The sequence below is a fragment of the Pseudorasbora parva genome, chromosome 18 (genome assembly GCF_024679245.1).
Source record: "Pseudorasbora parva isolate DD20220531a chromosome 18, ASM2467924v1, whole genome shotgun sequence".
NCBI classification, from domain to species: domain Eukaryota; kingdom Metazoa; phylum Chordata; class Actinopteri; order Cypriniformes; family Gobionidae; genus Pseudorasbora; species Pseudorasbora parva.
Window position 1 is genome coordinate 16,774,516 of NC_090189.1, and position 14,496 is coordinate 16,789,011.

A 14,496-nucleotide genomic window follows, 5' to 3' on the forward strand; every position below is an offset into this window, starting at 1 on the left:
TAGGATGTGTAAATGACAAACTTCAAGAGAGATTTGAGACCCAAAACTCAGTTAGGCTTCGAAGAGCAAGAAGTCTCCATGACAGTTTATATACAACCTCTTTAAGGAATTTGTTTATGTGGCTCTAAACGTGGCATATAAAGCTTCTTTGTGCTGTTAACAACCCTGTTTTCCAGTTGGCAGGCACAGCCACAGTTCGCGATGAGGTCGTCCAGAACTTCATCTTATTATGTTTTTTTTTTTCCTCCTTAGTGTGATGCATGCTCATTTTGTAGGATACGGTCATGAACTTAATCAATGAACTTCTTTATATTTCTATTGAGGGGTCAGCTTGCATCACCCTTCCCCAGATAGTTTTCATCTGGCTCAAAGTTATGCTTAGAGCAGTGCTTTGTGTTTTATTACCGCTGAGTTTTTGGTGAATAACTGCAATGGTCTCCAGCAAGGAGAAAGTGTCGTCTTTGCAGTTGATTATGTTGCATACTTGACTATCAACTTGAGGTCTTGGTGACTCACATTATTCTCAGGATTAAGCTGGTTAAGATGTAGGTTAAGACCCAAATCTGCAGAACGTTATTGCTTTGGGAATGTGGTAGCCTTTTCATTGTCAAATGCAAATAAAAATAGCTATATGGGGAAGATGTCCTGATAGTCTGCCTTTTAAAGGAACACTCCTTTAATAGGGCCTTTTCAATAATTTTTTCAACTTCTTTTTTTTCTACATTTAGATATTTGGGCAAATGCATTCTGTCTTAGTGCATGTATTGTTTTAGTTTGGCAGGGTCGCCGCTAGTTTAGCTTAGCATAATGAATGGAACCCTATTTTGCCAGCTAGCATGTCCCGATTAAAAGTGATTAAAAAAAACACCTAATTACTTATTGTGGCCTGCGTATTCACAACGAGTACAAATAGCGATTTAGATTAAGACTAGGCGATTTCCTAGACAGATATTGATTTGGGACTATATTATGGGGAAGCACAGGCGAAGCACTGATATTTGGGCGCAGAGATATCACGCCTCACGTCCTCTGGCTGTTGACCGATGGCAAAGTGTTGCGTGGTATCTTAGGTGGGGTTTTTTTCTGGATCACTTTTACTCAGGACATGCTAGCTAGCCACATAGGATTTCATTCATTATGCTAAGCTAGCGACGACCCTGCCAAACTAAAATAAAACACATTTGCCCACATATCTATATGTAGCAAAGTAGTTGAATAAGCCCTATTTCTAAAAACGATGGAGTGTTCCTTTAAGCCTCAGGGCTAGTGTGAGAGTGTGTCTCGAGGCATCTGTTACTAGAACTGGAACTTTTACTAGTGTTGCATTGTCATTGCATTTTTTTTAAACATTGCCAATTACAACATTTTTATAATCATTTACAATCATACAAACAATCATTCATTTTTCTGTTATGTATTATACACAGTTCTTGTAAATTGTGCTGATTTACCATTCCAAGCATTAGTCCATTAGACAGACTGTAAGATTTTTTAGCAATTAATACATGACTGTAAAGTCATAATGTTACAAAATGCTGTGCTTTTGAACTTTTAATATTGAAAATATTAAGCATCTGTTTTCCACATTGTTAATAATAATTTAAAAAAAATCTTGAGCATCAAATCATTACAATGATTTCTGAAGGATCACGTGACACTAAAGACTGAATGCTGAAAATTCTGCTTTTTATCACAGGAATAAATTGCATTTTAAAATCTTTTCATCCATCCATACATGCATACATCATTATTTATGCATACTTATTCTCTTTCCTTTCATGTACTGATGATGTGTAAATGTTTCGCTTTCGAAACTGTTTTATGATATTTGTGTCAGATGCAGGGCCTGTGAAAATGTTTGTAAGAGATGTAACATTTTGAGCCACTGTTCTAATAGTATGAGCAAAAGCCTCTAAAAAAGCTGCTTTATCACTCCATTCATAGTTACACTTTAATGCTCAACTTCAAATTAGTATGTTACATGTGCACTAGTATGTAACATGATACAGTGTTTTAGTGATGTGTGTAGTCTATTCTAATCAGGAAATTGAGGCATGCCTCATGAATTTTCTTTGACTTCAGCTAAGTGTTGACCTGATGTTGTTAGGCTGGTGTGACAACTGCTGACTTTTGTCGTGTCTGTGAAAAACAGGTCACAACATGTGAATCTTGTATGCTTCAGAATCTGTTGCACAAGTTGTTTACTTTCCTGAAACGTCCAACCACACGATCACAGTTGATGTTAATGATATGAAGTACTCTTTATAATGGTACATCCTAATTCTGTGCGAACTTTTGTGCATTCTGCAGTGTTTTTCTCACTCGATTGGAAAGTTTACTTAAAGGGGTCATGAACTGCATTTTTATGGAAAAGAAAAAAAAGACTTGTGTCCTGTAAGGTCTATTTATAATGTTATCAAGATTTTATACTTCAAAAAACACCCTAACCTAGAAGTAAATAGCTATGTTCTATAATGGTTTTGACCCTCTCTTTCAAAAATGTTGGTAAGCACAGTTTTTTTTCCCCTTCGGTACCAAGTGGGGACCGAAAATTAAAAAATGTGACACTACCAGCATTTCCCTCTAGCATTTTTAGTGCTGTTGAACGGCTGTTAAACACCTCTGATTGGCCATTGTGTTCACATGCTCAACCTATATGTCTCTGATTGGCCATTGTGTTCACATGCTCAACCTATATGTCTCTGATTGGCCATTGTGTTCATATACTCAACCTATATGTCTCTGATTGGCCATCGTGTTCACATACTCAACTCATATGTCTCTGATTGGCCATCGTGTTCACATACTCAACATATGTCTCTGATTGGCCATTGTGATCTCATACTCAACATATATATCTCTGATTGGCCATCGTGTTCACATACTCAACATATATGTCTGATTGGCCATCATGTACAGCATTTGAAAGCAGGAGTCTATCAGTGGATCTGTCTATCAGTGGATATATTAGGGCTCTGCTGATAGACTTTCTTTTCTTTCAAACACTCCTGTGTATATCTGTGTAAGCGTTCGGTGAAGAGCGAGCATCATTGAAGCACTCTGTGAAGAGAGCGTCGATCATTGTAGCCAATCACAGACATGTACAGCTCTGGAAAAATTGAAAAGTGGTCTCTTAATTTTTTCCAGGGCTCTATATTGAGCACGTGAATACAATGGCCGAGGTGTTTAAGAATCCATTCAACATCGCTAGTTCAAAATGCTGGTATCGTCACATTATTTTAAATTTCTGTGCTGACTTGGTACTGAAGTCAGTACTTTTGACAACTCCGCTTTGAAGGCAGGACTTATTGCACCATATTACATGTTGCACTTTCTCCCATTCATACTAAAGTCTTTGATTTGCATCTCTCTCATATTTACTACTATGTGACCTGTGAATCGATGGGGATAAAGCGGCAATGATGTAGAAGTAGACGTTGATGGTCTGCTAAGACGTCCTTACATCATAATGTTTCACAATCCAAAACTAGACTAGACTAGCTTGGTTTGAATAAAAGCTGTTTATGAACTGATAAGGATTTTAAAAAATGCAAAATGTTCTCATGAATATGCCATCAAGACAGGCACTTCTAGACAGTAAAGTGATGTTAGCCCTCAAATGTATTTTGCAGTGGTGCCTGGAGACTGTATTGACGGCGGCCCTGGAACCCTTCCAGGCTGGACAGGACACGGGAAGCTGTGAGAGCGACGTCTGAAAGTCCTTCCCCTCTCCCTTGACTGTTTCAGAGACACCCGCCTCCGAACCCTCCACACCATCATGTCCAGGGAACAGCTCAGTGTAGGGGACCTGCTTCCCCTGCTGGAGACCTCTGACCTCCGCCAGCTGGATGAGATCAAGGGCCTCATCAATGAACACCTCAGCACAGGTCCAGCCAAGTTTAAATGCTGAATTTTCAAACTTCATGATATTTGCTATGTGATTTATATTCAAATTCCTGCTGTTTTATTGCATGACTGAAAGTGAGCGTGGATTCATGTTTTGCAGACCGAGGGTCTGTGCTGCTGAACGGCTTGGTGGATTATTTCCTGGAGACCAACTCCGCCCAGGCAGTGCACATCCTGTCCTCAGTGAGGGAGCCACACGATAAGGTGAATAATTGCTCACTGATTTTTCATTTTTGTTGCTAAAACTGTCTTGAACCTGTTACACAGCAGACATTTTAACACTCAATTTAAAACCATGTTCCCTGGGCTTTTCTGCTAAAATAAAATGTTGATTGTTCAAACTTTGAAAGTGTAGACATTTTGTCATACATTTTTGCATTATAATATAACAGCCGTACTATATTAAAAAAGTATTATTTTTTATTAAAAACTATTATTATTATTATTATTATTACAACATATTTCTTATTTTAATATCTTCACAATACAAATCATAATAGTTATTATTATTAATAACAGTGGGATCGTGGCCTAAGAGAAATCTTTGGGTAAGACTATGGCCCTGTCCCAAATGGCACACTTCATATGCACTAACAGTCTTGCTGCCGCCTGCGCGTGTCCGTTAAGTTCACAAGACAGTAGAGTGTTCCACATGTTATTTTAGGTTTCAGCTCTAATGTTCAACTAACTGATATAGCAAGATATATTTTTCTTGCTGTATAAATGCATTTACATACTCCATATTCTTTCATCTTTAGCAGAAGAGAGAAATGAATCTGATTCTCTCGCAGTCGTAGTTTCTTCAAAGGCATGTGATTGGCTGTTCGCTATATATGTCACACTTTCATGTGCACGTGCTCTATGATCTCAGGATCAAAGCCTGAGCTGAAAGTTGGTGATTGGATTGGTTTGTTTTGTCAACTAATTGTGTAACCCTGAGTTTGTTCGACTACCATCATGGTACCAGCCTCAGATCTTTTTTAAAACCGAAAATATGCTATAGAAAGTTAAAAAAAACTATATTTTGACTGGCCTTATAGAAAACATTATAGTTACTGACAAGTCCCAGAGCAGCTTGGATGGCATTACTATATATAGAAAGTTATTTTCATGCAAATATTTATTGATGGACATGCATTAAAATTGACAAGTAGCTTGAGCACAGTTAATATGTATTTTAATTTAACCTCACTGAAAAGAGGTTTGAGAACACCCCTATTTTCAATCTTTTCCCAAAAAATTCAGCCATCAGTCAAGACTCAATTCTTCAAAGTAAAAGTTAATTTTTTAGCTTTTAACCTACCCTAGAAAAATCACCCAATCATTCTAGAATGATTAATTGTTCCCAAATAGACCTATTTTTATTTCATAATTTAGCTATATCAATGAGTACATACAGTAGGTGTATATAATTTACAGCCAGCCCATATTCTTAAGGTAAATAAACACCTGTGAAATATGAACAAAATAAAAGGAGCTTTTTATCTTGCCAGCATCTTTTAATTTATTTTATTACATTAATATTTAATAACAGTAATAAATGTCTAGGGCGGAGAACAACATTAAGATCTGTCTGGCCTGTAATGTGACTTGGCTTTATTGTCTGTTTCTCAGCACCTTTTTGATAAAATGAATGAATGCATGGCTAAAGCCCCCTGTCGCCTGCCCACTCTCACTCTACTGGGGCACGTTGTCCGTAAGCAGCCATCTTGGATCCACAAGATCGCTCGCTATCCGCTGCTGCTATCTCTCCTCAAATGCCTCAAGGTAAGCTCCTAATGTTAAAGATCTTTTAGATGGGCCTCTTGGTCTTGGAATCAAGTGCCTGGTTGTTTTGTAACATACAGTATATACAATCATTTGTGTGTTACAGACAGACACAGATGTTGTGGTTCTAATAACTGGAGTCCTGGTGCTCATCACACTATTACCCATGATTCCTCAAGCTGGCAAGCAGCATCTCTATGAGTTTTTTGATATCTTTGGCCGCCTGGCTTCCTGGAACCTGAGAAACCCAGGTAAGAGTTTCTAACACTCAAATAATGTATGACTCTTGAGGTTTGTTTTATTATTCATCGAAGCCTCTGGATCATTTTAGTCACAGAAATCCAAGAAATATTATGAGGCCTCTTTTAAAGTACCAAACAAAATGATGGTTAACTAGCTGTATTATCTCTGTTGAAAGGACACGTACCGGAGGTTTATCTCATCCACTTGCACGCAAGCGTCTACTCGCTCTTCCACCGGCTGTATGGGATGTACCCCTGCAATTTTGTGTCTTACCTGCGCTCCCATTATAGCATGAAGGAAAACATGGACACTTTTGAGGAGGTGGTCAAGGTGAGCTGACTCATACATTTGCTTTCCCAAGAGGTTTACTAAATACGTGAGATGTAATGAAATTCATTTAAAAATGAGTAAAAAACATATTTACTTTATTACTTTTTTATGCCCATATTACTTCTTTTTTTCCTTCTTTCAATAAAAGTAAAATGGACATGTGCCTAGTAGTAGGGAATAGGCTGCAAGAGTAATATTGGTTTCGGGATTTTTTATATATATATATATATATATATATATATATATATATATATATATATATATATATATATATATATATATATATATATATATATATATATATATATATTATACATATACATTTTCAAAGTAATCTTTAGCAAATCTCAAAATGAATATCCATGTTTTGTCCTGTATACTATAACACTGTGATGCCTACATTCATTTGTAGCATTTAAAAATCAGGTATTAGCAATAACAAATAATTACTGGTATATAATATCATTCAAAAGTTTGGGGATTTTTTTAAGTGGTTTTGAAAGAAGTCTCTTATGCTTACCAGCACTGCATTTATTCAAAATACTGTAAAAAGGTAATATTGCAAAATATTACAGTGACACTAATATGTTTATGTGGTTTTGTTAACATTTATTATTATCACAATTAACAGTTGTGCTGCTATGTATTTTGCGGAAACTAGTTTTTTTCAGGTTTATTTGAGGAATATAAAGTTCAGAAGAACAGTATTTATTTAAATTATAAAGCTTTTGTAATATTATAAATGCCTTTACTGTGATTTTTGATTAATTTAATGCATTCTTGCTGAATAAAAGGGTTATTTAAAAAATTAAAAAAAACTTTACTGTTTGTTAGAATTGTAATATTACTTCATCAGTAACCTAGCCTGACGTGGTCATACTCAGTTCTAGTCAGAATATGAGTCTGAAACTGCTCCATTGGACTGTGATTATGGGGCGTGTTTAGACCTCAATTGGATAGACCTACAACCAATCAGAGCAACAAAGCATTATTAACGGAGCATTATCAAATGTCAACAGAGCTCAACTGCACTGTGTTGCCAAGTCCGCGTTTTTTTCTGTGGGTTGTTTTCTATGTCCGCGGTTTGAAGCGACTATTATGTGATATATAGACCCATGAGTGCGAATTTTAGCAGGCAACCTTGCCAAAATAACACATTTTACCCCCCAAACACCATTTTTTTTCTGGAGAAATTACTCCTCTATGGATCGAGGCCAGACCGAACTGCCTGACCTAAAACATTTGTGGGCGAGGCTACGTTCGGCTGGCATCCAGTCTATCAGTAACCAGTAAATGTACAAAAAAGTACCCAAAATTGATTTCTGCAGAAATGGTAATGGCTAATTGGCGATTGTTTAATTTCAGTCAAATATAACTAATCATATTTATCTTGTATTAATGTTGTATTTCAGCCCATGCTTGAACATGTCAGAATACATCCCGAATTAGTGACCGGAACCAAGGACCATGAACTAGACCCCAGCCGGTAAGGCAATAAAGAATGGGACTTATTTAATTGCATAAATCATAAATGTAACTGTCACTTCATCCTTCATTTGCTTTATTTTATTCGTACAGGTGGAAGAGATTTGAGATCCATGATATTGTTATAGAGTGTGCCAAAGTCTCTCTGGACCCGAAGGAGGCGTACTGCGAAGAGGGCTATGCCAGCATGCCTGAGCATTTCTGTGCTCATCTACAACAACGTCCGGCTGATTGCACTGCCAGCCCTTACGGCGACTTCCACAGTAGCTACGGTAACCCTAATCCTGCCTGAATTACTTACACAAACTTTGCATAATGGAGTCTAGCCCTCAAAGGGGTCATATTATGCTATTTTAAAAGTTCATTATCCCTCTGGTGTTGCTTGAATGTTGGTCAAAAATGGCAGGATTATATTTTTATTTTATATTAAAATTAAATGAATATACTATATTTTATTTTGATACTGTTTTGGGGGGGTTTTATGGTGCTAAATTATATTCATGGTGGAATGGGTATAATCCATTTAGCACCTGTTTGAGCATAGACCTTAAACTTATAAATCTGGAATAATTTGGAGGACAGACTTAAAGAAGACACTTGGCAGATTATTGCTGCAGTGAAGAAAGTGAAACGAAAGAAAAGTTGTAGAAGTTCAAGTTTATTATTATGTCTAATAAAATATGATTTATACAAAGTGATACAAAGCCCCCCCTTTCTGAAAACAAGCCAGAGTGCTCTGATTGGTCAGCTGACCCAGTCCATTGTGATTGGCCAAAAACCTCAAGCGTGTGTCAGAAATGTAACTCCCCTTACCATAATTGTGAATTTCTGCCTCTAAAGCAACTGTACACAGTTCTTAATGTTGTCAGTATTTCTGTGTAAGCGCTAGCCTGAGTGGGTTTCTGAAAATGTGGATAATCAAGCTGAAGTGACCTGAAGTGAACAAAGAAAAAAGCCTTTATTTAACTGGCTATTTCATAGTAGGAAATGTAAAATATGCTGTACACACATGCTAACTTTTTAGTTTTACTGTTCAGGAACAACGTTATAAATTAATCTAAATCACTGATTCCTAATTCCATCCATTTTCAGAATGCCAAAAAAGGGGGGTTTGCCATTGGGGGTTTTGCCATTGGGTGGGCTTTATGCTAATATATCACACTGTGACGTAGGTATTTGCGGAAATAACATCTGGACTTAATAATCCCTTTGTGGGAGTCTATAAGCTTTGTAGCTTTGCAGATCATAAACATACACAAACAGATACAATACACAATAAAGGAAAAGGAAAACATTAAAAAGCATCATATGACCCATTCAATTTTTTTCCCTTCATTCTAGGGATGGTGTAGTGACTATATAAATAGATGCAAGGACATGAGAAATGTGTGGGAAGTGATAAAAAAGTATATCTTAGATACATGACGGAATAAAAGCATTGGTAATGCATAAATGTAATAGGAAATTAAGTTAGACAACATAACAAGCATTTTAATTCAGTTACAGTCTATTTTCAGACAAACTCTGCTTTTCTAGCAGTGGCAGGATGTTTTTTGTGGACTTATTTTTTCTGTCCCTTTGCAGGAAGTTCTTCCTCAGCTCATTTATCCACCCCTCGTCAGCCTGTTGTCCCTCCCTTGGCCCTGTCCTCTTTCTCAGGGAATCAGCCCTCCTATCGCAGCCCCACTGGAACCCGTCGGCAGGTAAGAGCACAGCCAATGGTGTGAGTTTGGCGTCAAACTACCTGTTTGAATCCTGTGAATCTGTGCTCTGCATATAAACTGATCCAGTGCAGGAATCGGCATCTGCTTCCCTCCTCCCTCTTGTTGTTTGTCAGCTTGTCAGCTGTTGTCCATAAATCACCCATCCCTGAACCCCTCCTTTCCCGTTGCACACAAGAGCTCCCCCTCCTTCTCCCTCCATGAATCATCTCCTTGTTCTCCAGGCAGGCTGAGGAGCTGAGAGGAAAGGAGGGGAGAGGTGTTGAGTCATTCCGGTGGGTGTGCAGGGTTTTAAAAAGAGAGAAACATGCAATCTCTTAGCTGACGCAGAAACGGTTGTCTTGACAATGTGAATGACGCCATAGCGCTTTCTCCTGGCTTGTCAACTCCCACTGTCAGGACCTTTATTCTGAACCCTCTGCTGATTGAAAACAAACTGCATTGTGTTGTGTTCTAATGAGGCTCAGTGCCATTAACATTTGTTTATATGTTAATGTTTTTTTGGTCTGAGGATTCAAATTTCAATTCAAGATTAGGCTATGTGATCACAGTTTTGCTGTAATTTGGTAGATAATGGCTATTTTAACACTGACAATCTGGGGCCATATTCACAAAACATTTTATCTTACCACTAAGAGTTCTCCTAAATGGCAGTAAAAGTTCTTAGATAAGAGTTTTCTCTTAAAATCTATTCACAAAGCTGCTGAGAGCAACTTTTATTAAGGAACAGAGAAGTCTTAAGCTAAGAGTAAGGGCGGGGTTGACCTCGTTGCTATGGATGATGTCATCACGGTTGCTAACTATGATCACAGTGATTGGCTGATAGGGGAGGGTTCTCTGTCAGTGATTTAAATATAGAAATATTTTGTTGAACGAGGTTTCGTGTTGCTATATTCAACTACAATGTTTAAAGTAAGAATGTTGGCATATTTAAATAAAGATTTTAAAATAAAAGTGTTGCCATATTCAAATAAACATTTTAAAAAGTAGGCTAAGTGTCACAAATTAAACTAGTATTCTCACCTAGTTGTCAGACTCTAACATGTCTTTATCTCGAGAGTTTGCAGAATTCAAGCGAAAATGATGTTTTATAAACAAAGTTTGTGAGGAGCACGTTCAAACTGTCTTATCTAATCAGCGCGAGGGATATGTATACACACCTGAGAGCCAACTCACCTGTTAGTTTTCTGTATCCCTCCGCCACCCCGTTCCCCACTCTCAGTCTGCGATACGGGGCAGAACTCACTCTGGGTCTTGGGAAAATTTGGGAGTTCAGAGCCCTTGATCGCTTCAGACAGCACGTCAAATATGCTTATATTGTTTTATTTTATTCAATCATTTGTAAGCGTGAACTCATAAAAACAACTACCACAGGTAATCTGACATAATTATTTTGTTTTATTAAAGATACATTAATTATCCCTATTGCCTCAACGTTGTATATAGGGCTAGTATCTTTGGACAGATTGCAGCAACAGCCATTAGGATTGTTTGTGATTTGGTCTTAGTGATTTAAGAGTCCTCTTGACTACTACTAGCGTTTCATGGATTTAGGAGCTAGTTTTAGTGCTAAGATGCTTTATGAAATACTCTTAGAGTAAAAATTTAGTAGTCCTAAAATTAGTACTGACATGCTCACTATTTTTAAGAGTTTCTCCTAAATCAGCAAGTTAGGAGCTACTTTTAGCCTTAAGATGTTTTGTGAATACGGCCCCAGATCACTATTAGTGCTAGATGATGATCTAAAACTTAAAAAAAAAAAAAAAAAAAAAAAAAAAAAATATATATATATATATATATATATATATATATAATATATTATGGGAAGCACATGACTTGGAAAAAAAAAAAAAAAATATATATATATATATATATATATATATATATATATATATATATATATATATATATATATATATATATATATATATATATATATATATATAATGGGAAGCACATATTGGTTATGGGCCTATATATACAGGTCCTTCTAAAAAAATTAGCTTATTGTGATAAAGTTCATTATCTTCCATAATGTAATGTAATGATAAAAAATAAACTTTCATATATTTTAGATTCATTGCACTCCAACTGAAATATTTCAGGTCTTTTATTGTTTTAATACTGATGATTTTGGCATACAGCTCATGAAAACTTAAAAAATAGGCATATCATGAAAAGGTTCTCTAAACAAGCTATTAACCTAATCATCTGAATCAACTCATTAACTCTAAACACCTGCAAAAGATTCCTGAGGCTTTTAAAAACTCCCAGCCTGGTTCATTACTCAAAACCGCAATCATGGGTAAGACTACCGACCTGACTGCTGTCCAGAAGGCCATCATTGACACCCTCAAGCGAGAGGGTAAGACACAGAAAGAAATTTCTGAACGAATAGGCTGTTCCCAGAGTGCTGTATCAAGGCACCTCAGTGGGAAGTCTGTGGGAAGGAAAAAGTGTGGCAAAAAACACTGCACAACGAGAAGTGACCGGACCCTGAGGAAGATTTTGGAGATGGACCGATTCCAGACCTCAGGGGACCTGCGGAAGCAGTGGACTGAGTCTGGAGTAGAAACATCCAGAGCCACTGTGCACAGGCATGTGCAAAAAATGGGCTACAGGTGCCGCATTCCCCAGGTCAAGCCACTTTGGGCTACAGAGAAGCAGCACTGGACTGTTGCTCAGTGGTCCAAAGTACTTTTTTTCGGATGAAAGCAAATTTTGCATGTCATTCGGAAATCAAGGTGCCAGAGTCTGGAGGAAGACTGGGGAGAAGGAAATGCTAAAATGCCTGAAGTCCAGTGTCAAGTACCCACAGTCAGTGATGGTCTGGGGTGCCATGTCAGCTGCTGGTGTTGGTCCACTGTGTTTTATCAAGGGTAGGGTCAATGCAGCTAGCTGACCATGATATTACTGTGCTCAATTAGCCTGCCAACTCTCCTGACCTGAACCCCATAGAGAATCTGTGGGATATTGTGAAGAGAGAGTTGAGAGACACAAGACCCAACACTCTGGATGAGCTTAAGGCCGATATCGAAGCATCCTGGACCTCCATAACACCTCAGCAGTGCTGATCGCCTCCATGCCACGCCGCATTGAAGCAGTCATTTCTGCAAAAGGATTCCCGACCAAGTATTGAGTGCATAACTGAACATAATTATTTGAAGGTTGACGTTTTTGTATTAAAAACACTTTTCTTTTATTGGTCGGATGAAATATGCAAAATTTTGGGGAATTTGGGGTTTTCATGAGCTGTGTGTCAAAATCATCAGTATTAAAACAATAAAAGACCTGAAATATTTCAGTTGGTGTGCAATGAATCTAAAATATATGAAAGTTTAAGTTTTATCATTACATTATGGAAAATAATGAACTTTATCACAATATGCTATTTTTTTGAGAAGGACCTGTATATATATTGGCCCATTTTACTTTACTACAATTTTTACAAGCACTGTGGTATATGATGCCGCAAAGTGCAAACATGTTGTGAAACTGCTGGCAAACTTCACATTTTGTGAAATGTCAATGTGTATATACACTGCTTTTGCTTACTAAGATGGCACTTAATGTATTAAAATTACTGTGGAAACGGAAAGATTGTGAAATATTGTCTGTCAGTGACTAAAATTTTTAACCTAATTTATTGCACAATGTGCAGAATCTTACCCTCTGTATAAGCAGTCAAGAGACTTTTTGTTTGCTTGTGTTTATTTATAGAACTCCAGCTGTGAATTTAATGCCACATTTGGTGTTAAGGATTCCCTCTGGAGCCCATCCTCCCAGTGTGGCATGGCCACGCCCCCTTCCTCCCGTGGGATGTCACCGAACCCGGAACTGTCCCAGAGTGCCTCACACCTACCGAGCCGCCTCTACAGCACACCTGGTGACTATATTGTCTATGCTTGTTCAGTCAACAACAGTTTGATATTTATTTAGCATGGCAGGAAGGCACATCAGGGTGTCCATTCCCTCAAGCACTAGTATGAATTTGGATTTGTCAACTTTCCTGCAGCAGGTGGCAAAGCCACCCCGTCCTCCAGCACCCCTGCAACCGCCTCACCTCCTCCCAGCCTCTCCGATGAGTTTCCCCCTGTGTCTCTGCCATGCAGTACCGCCAGCCCACCATGCAAGGTACTTTTGTGATAGATGACTTTTTGTGCAAATCTTTTTGTTAAGTATTTCCTTAATGAGAATACAAAAAGATGTTTTGAAAATGTTTTTGTTCATAGATTGAAAGTCAATGGGGTTCACTGACTTTTATTGTATGGACAAAAATAGTTAAAGCATCCTTCAATGATGACAGAATTTAAATTTTTGAGTGAACTATTCCTTTTTACCTTCCGTTGTTAAAAGAACTTCAAGTCTGCTCTGAGACCATTTTGCTTGTGTATTGTTTCACTACAAGCTGTTTTAACTTTTATGTGCTCCATAGGACGGTAGACCTTTAGATCACACCAAACCCATCTTGGTCAGACAGGAGCCTGTCAGAGAGATTGATAAAATTGGACCTGAAACGATCAATCACAGAGGTATGTTACTAACACAACAGCCTGACATTTGAAGTAAAATTTTGATTCTCTTTAAAGAGTTAGTAGAACAATTTCTTTAACCATTGACATAGTTAACATTTTAAGTGTTGAGCGGAAAAGGCATATGTTAGGGGTCATTCACACCAATGACAGTATCTATAACTATAACTATAATCTTCAACAATCATTGTAATTCTTTCAGTCCATACCACAACTGTAACAAGACACAGAGGATTGATATCGTTGGAAACACTGTCAGAATGAATTCTTCCAGCTGATTGCTGGCCAATCAGAATCCACCGAACTTTTAAGCATTTAAAGCGGCATTGTGCATGGATGCTAATGAAGTTTTTGTTATAATTATCATTCTTGTTGTGAATGAGCCTTTAGATGTGTCTTTTATCTGACCCAGATGGCAGAAGTGAGAACATGCCAATGACCCTGACCGAGCTCTCCATGTACATGAAGGAGCAAGAACAAGTGAGGATCGAGAAAGAGCGGGAGGATGGTAT

General features: G+C 37.6%; 1 protein-coding gene across 4 annotated transcripts in view; it reads left to right on the forward strand.

Moving 5' to 3' along the window:
- tsc1b (TSC complex subunit 1b) overlaps positions 1-14,496 on the forward strand; it is a 28,388-nt gene that overhangs the window by 928 nt on the left and 12,964 nt on the right. For 2 of the 4 annotated variants that reach the window (XM_067424616.1, XM_067424618.1), the window contains exons 2-13: positions 3,633-3,887; positions 4,007-4,110; positions 5,521-5,673; positions 5,780-5,924; positions 6,092-6,246; positions 7,659-7,732; positions 7,825-8,003; positions 9,316-9,434; positions 13,173-13,338; positions 13,468-13,586; positions 13,888-13,984; positions 14,397-14,492. In XM_067424616.1, coding sequence (XP_067280717.1) covers positions 3,779-3,887; positions 4,007-4,110; positions 5,521-5,673; positions 5,780-5,924; positions 6,092-6,246; positions 7,659-7,732; positions 7,825-8,003; positions 9,316-9,434; positions 13,173-13,338; positions 13,468-13,586; positions 13,888-13,984; positions 14,397-14,492 — 1,516 coding nt within the window. In that variant the 5' untranslated portion in view covers positions 3,633-3,778. The remainder of the gene's footprint in view (positions 1-3,632; positions 3,888-4,006; positions 4,111-5,520; positions 5,674-5,779; positions 5,925-6,091; positions 6,247-7,658; positions 7,733-7,824; positions 8,004-9,315; positions 9,435-13,172; positions 13,339-13,467; positions 13,587-13,887; positions 13,985-14,396; positions 14,493-14,496) is intronic. The other 2 variants (XM_067424617.1, XM_067424619.1) reach the window with 1 other exon arrangement.